Here is a 5,135-nt window from a genome sequence, read left to right as displayed (position 1 = left end):
TGTTTAACTAGACCAAGGGTGGCCAGGCAAGTCATGGAGCTAATCGTGGTACTTCTTCTCTCAGGGCTGGTATCCCCTGTGTAGGGTTCTACTCTCACTCACATAGGCTCCTTCCTCCCTCAGGACGGCAAGACATCTTCCAGAGAGCTGCTGTCGCATCCTATCCATTCAACAACTCCCAAAGGAAGAGTGCTCTTTTCTCATTTCACTCCTGACAAAAAGCTCAAGGTTGCTTAGTGTTGACTGGTCAGTGCCTACTTCATGGCTATCCTTAAGGCTAGGGATGGGATCCATGACACCCAACTCAGTGGAACTGGAGGGGAAAGGGGGGTTGATAACAAAAACGGGTATTCTTTCCAAGAAAAAAAAAAGAGGGAATGGATGCTAGTTCTGTAGAAACAGCAGCACATGCACACACACATACACACATGTGCATGAATGTACATGAATGTATCCATATCCTGTTTGACTTCTCTTCAGCCAGTTCTCCATGTTATTGCTGGAAAGAACTTTCTAAAATGCAAGTCTAATTATAGAACCTATATGCTTTGCAGAGCAGTGGCCAGCTCCCGCTCTTTGTTAGGTCCCAAGCTGTAGCCCAGTCACCCTGCACTAGGTTGATGCTCGGGAAATCTAGTGAATGAATGAGTTCATCTGAACCTCATGTGTGCCAGGGCAGTTGTGATGATCTGTGTTTCATATAGCAAAATGAACTGAAAGAAAACAAATACAAAATTAACCTACTAGACACTGAGATGGGCCAAACAGAAGTGAGGTTTTGACTTCCTTGAAGAATTAAGAAAATGCTTAAGGGTATAAAAGGGTGTCCAGCTGAGCCAGAAAGATACTGGTATGGAAAGTACAATTGCCAGCAGGAAAATGTAGTCCCCCCCAGGAGCGAAGAAAGCACACTAATCCATAGATGACTTAATGTGACAAATTTACATCCTCAGCAGGACCTTTGGCTGCATGACTGTTCTTTATATTATCAGATTCCTTTGCTACCTTCAGGTTTCAACATGAATACCACTCCTTTGTAGAGACTTTCCCTGATTTTCTATTTAAAGCAGTACTCACTGCATCATAACCCAAAGATAAGGGTCCTCATTGTATTGGCAGTATCTGAAGTTACTTTGCTCACTTGTTTATTATCTTTCTTTTTCCATAGGACCATCAGCTCTGTTAGAGCAGGGATCCTCACTGTCCTGTTCACTAGGTATTTTCTTAACAAATGAATCAGCAAACAGAATCTTTTGATTGGAGGTTAGGTAAATAAATAACATGCTTTACATATACCAAGAATGTTATCAGCCACATAATATATCCACAGTAAAAGGCAGCTATATAATGACTTATTTGTAGATGTCATGAAACATTAGCAGCCTGGACTCCAAAGTTTCTGACCTTCAGAAGGGCAGTGGCCAGAACCCAGGAAAGGTGAGACTGAGCAGACAAGACAGGTGAAGGAAAGGAGGCAAGACATGGGGTTGCTGCTACTTCTCATGCAAGAATAGAGCGAAGCGGGGAGTGGGGCTGGCGGTTCGGGAAGACACAGAGCGGGAAGACCATCGAGGATGAAAGCTCCTGAGACTTCCAAAGGAATGGGAGCTGGGTTGTGGGGGGCTGAGACTGACAAGGAAAAAGCTCTAATCTGAATCTAGTTCGATTATAAATTGGTGATGGCAATATCTAGTTCAGCTCAATTTCAAAATTCCAAAGTACATCTATTGAGCATCTCCTATGTTCAAAATACTTGCTGGCCCAGCACAGGGCAGAGTCGAGTCAGATACTGATCAGGACCCTCAGTAAGAGAGGAAGGAAATAGAAGTAGATGACAGCTAACTATACCAACATGGTAACACACTAATAGTGATACCTAGTGAAGGCTGGAGTGATAATATGAAGAATGCCCAGATAAGAGACAGCAGGGCTGGCAAAAAAAAAAAAAAAAGATGAAGCAGAATCAAAACCACGTTGGGGAATGAAAAAACAAATTCACAGAAAATACCTATTTCCTGTTGCTTAGGATCTTTTTTTCCCCACTGAACTTAATGTCAACAAATTCAGTCACCTTTAACTGGCAATAATATGGTTGAAAAAGACTAAGACGGCATATTGAAGTCAGCATGGCTATCAATCATTGCTTTCTTCTTTTCACCAACTACATATACTGACATTCAAGAATTTAGTCTGAATGACTCTGTGTGACTCGCCAAAGTTGAGCCATAGCGTACCAGGTCGATGATGAGAGTGCCCTGCAGTCCTGTGGCCCCTGACAGCGTCCCACCCTTTACCAAGAAAAATGCAAAAAGGGCTTCTTACCTCTCAGCTCTAATAACTACACAATGGGTTTTTCTAATTCTGAAAAAAAAAAAAAAAATTAAAAATGCTACTTTTCCATTGTCAGAAAATATTCTCCATTTGGACTTCTCTCAGGAATGCAAATTTAAACTGCTGAAATTCTTTATTATATGCTGTCTTTGTCACCAACTTTTTGAATTTTTTGAAGTGGAAAATGTACCTTTAAGGAAAGTCTATACTTTGTTTTATGAATGGTAAAATTCAAGTCTTTGGCTAACTGTCTAAATAAACAAAATTTTGCCTTGCTTTATATATACTTGTATATGAGTGTATGTATACTTGTATATATGTATATATACATATAACAAGTGTAACAAGAAGACTCAAGACACAACGACATGTATGATGCATCTTTAAAGGTGTCTTTTATGGGACTTCCTGGTGGCGGAAGGGTTAAAGTCTCAAGTGCTGTCAAGCATGAGTTTGGTCCCTAGCCAGGGAGCTGATGCACATAGTACAGCAGACCTCTCCTGTCTCACCCTTTGCTCCCCTCAGCAGTGTATTTCAGTACATCCACCTGTTATGCTCCCCACTCTGTCTCTGATGAATCCTCTCACCCCAGCCAGCTCAGTTCTTGTATGCATAAATAAATTAAAATAAATCTTAAAAAAAAATGATGTATGTTACTACGATCCTGAGAGTCATATACTGAAGTTAATTGAAAATGAGTTACCCTTTTGGCTTTTGGCCAGGGTGCAACTTTCTTCGGTCGTCCTGAATCCGGGTTCATCCGACACCAGCCACCTCCACCATGCCGCCTAAGTTCGATCCCAACAAAGTCAAAGTCGTATACCTGCGGTGCACCAGAGGGGAAGTCTGTGCCACATCTGCCCTGGCCCCCAAGATTGGACCCCTGGGTCTGTCTCCAAAAAAAGTTGGTGATGACATTGCCAAGGCAACTGGTGATTGGAAGGGGCTGAGGATAACAGTGAAACTCACCATTCAAAACAGACAGGCCCAGATTGAGGTGGTACCTTCAGCCTCTGCCCTCATCATCAAAGCTCTCAAGGAACCATCAAGGGACAGGAAGAAGCAGAAGAACATTAAGCACAGTGGGAATATCACGTTCGATGAGATTGTCAGCATAGCCTGGCAGATGCGGCACCGATCTTTAGCTAGAGAACTCTCTGGCACCATTAAAGAGATCCTTGGTACCGCCCAGCCCGTGGGCTGCAAAGTTGATGGCCACCACCCTCACGACATCATCAATGACATCAACAGCGGTGCAGTGGAGTGCCCTGCCAGTTAAGAAAAATCAAGGAAAATCACAATAAAGGATCATTTGACAGTGAAAAAAAGAAAAAAAGAAAAAAGAAAATGAGTTACCAAGAAATTTAAAAACACAAATAAAGTTTTCTAAAAGAACCAATCTGCCAATCACTAACTATATGTTTAACACCACTCTGCTTTACCCAAGCACAGTATAGGCCCTCTCTGACTTCACACAGAAGATGTATGCCCAAGTTCATAGCTAGGTTTTTGTTGTTTTTTTTTTTGTTGTTAAACTCAGAAGAAATTTCTTGTAGTCATAAATCTTCATTTCCTAAATTATGTGTTAAATAGACTTTTGTGGGTTAGCCTAGAGCACAGCCAGCATAAATTGTTTATATGGAAAGTTTATTTCAGTTTCTAGTCAGTGCTCAGGACTCACCAAGCCCTCTCTTCCCCAGCCACAAAGAGAATTAAGAACTGTGTTTACAGGGGCAGGATTACCACCATGGCCTCTGGGATAACTTCCATTCCTCTGAACTCTGTTCCTCCTAAGACTGGGTCTGCAGGAGAAAAGCAGTCCCCTTGAGTTTGGGGCACTTTGGGAATCAAATGTGACCCTTAACATCTCCAGGATTACTTTCTATCTTCTTTACTTCCTCTTCTAGTGTAAAGAGAGTCTCTACCCAGTAAATCCCTAAATCAAGTTTTCATTTAAGATCATTCCTGAACCCATCTCTCTGCCCAGAGGATTCTGGTACTCTTGATTGGCCACATTTATATCACACTGGGCAAGTTCTATTTAATCATATGGATGAAGAGGTAGGAAAGAGTTGTTGCTCCATGGAAAGTTGGTGTACTTTGTCAGAAGAAACAGATGTGGATGGTGAACAGGCAAAAGCAAAAGATGTCCACTACACGAGATTATTAATGAATATTCTAGCAAGCAGAGTTTCTCTGGCCTGGTTTTGGGGAGGGCTGCGCCTGCAGGTGACCAATGAATATTAATGGCTGGGCATTATTAGGACAAACAGGGATTAAAAAGACTACAGTAAAAACGGAATAGCAGGTGTTATAAAATCTAATATTTAATGTTAGAGTTTAACAGAGCACTTTTATCAATGATTATGGTATTAAATATTTCATTAAATGAGCTATTTACTGAGGAAAAATATTACCTTCTCCATTACAGGGATGACAAAATTGAGGCTTTGAAAGCTTAAGCACAAGACCCTTGCAGTAATAGGTAATCTGGGCTGTTGACAGAGTTGAAGCATGAATTCAGCTTCCAAACTCATTGTTTATTTTACTCAACCAAACCCACATGTAGGGAAAACATGTTTCAAAAAGTTACAGAAGGTTTTAGCTCTTTCTGTTGAGGTGACAGGGAGGGTAATCTAATGAGACAATGCCCTTAATGAGGAGTTCAAGGATAACCTTGCTGGTCAAGGTAAACACTAAAATTCATGGATATATAATGTTAAGGCTGTGCTTAAAATCTGATTTAAAAAAATTAACAGTATTTTATGAGCTTTTAACTGTTAATACTTCTTATGTATGTGTGC

At 41.0% G+C, this 5,135-nt stretch overlaps 1 protein-coding gene across 1 annotated transcript; it reads left to right on the top strand.

Annotated features, from left to right (window-relative positions):
- Positions 1 to 3,066: 3,066 nt before the first annotated feature.
- Positions 3,067 to 3,678, top strand: LOC119250641 (60S ribosomal protein L12-like). Its single transcript, XM_037518308.2, has one exon. The coding sequence runs from the start codon at positions 3,113 to 3,115 to the stop codon at positions 3,608 to 3,610; it is 498 nt and encodes a 165-aa protein (XP_037374205.1). The 5' UTR covers positions 3,067 to 3,112; the 3' UTR covers positions 3,611 to 3,678.
- The last annotated feature ends 1,457 nt before the right edge of the window (positions 3,679 to 5,135 follow it).

This window comes from Talpa occidentalis, unplaced genomic scaffold (genome assembly GCF_014898055.3).
Source record: "Talpa occidentalis isolate TD23 unplaced genomic scaffold, MPIMG_talOcc4v2.1 talOcc4.172, whole genome shotgun sequence".
Classification (NCBI taxonomy): Eukaryota; Metazoa; Chordata; class Mammalia; order Eulipotyphla; family Talpidae; genus Talpa; species Talpa occidentalis.
Note: the sequence above shows the minus strand (reverse complement) of the source record. Positions and strands in the feature narration are given on the sequence as shown.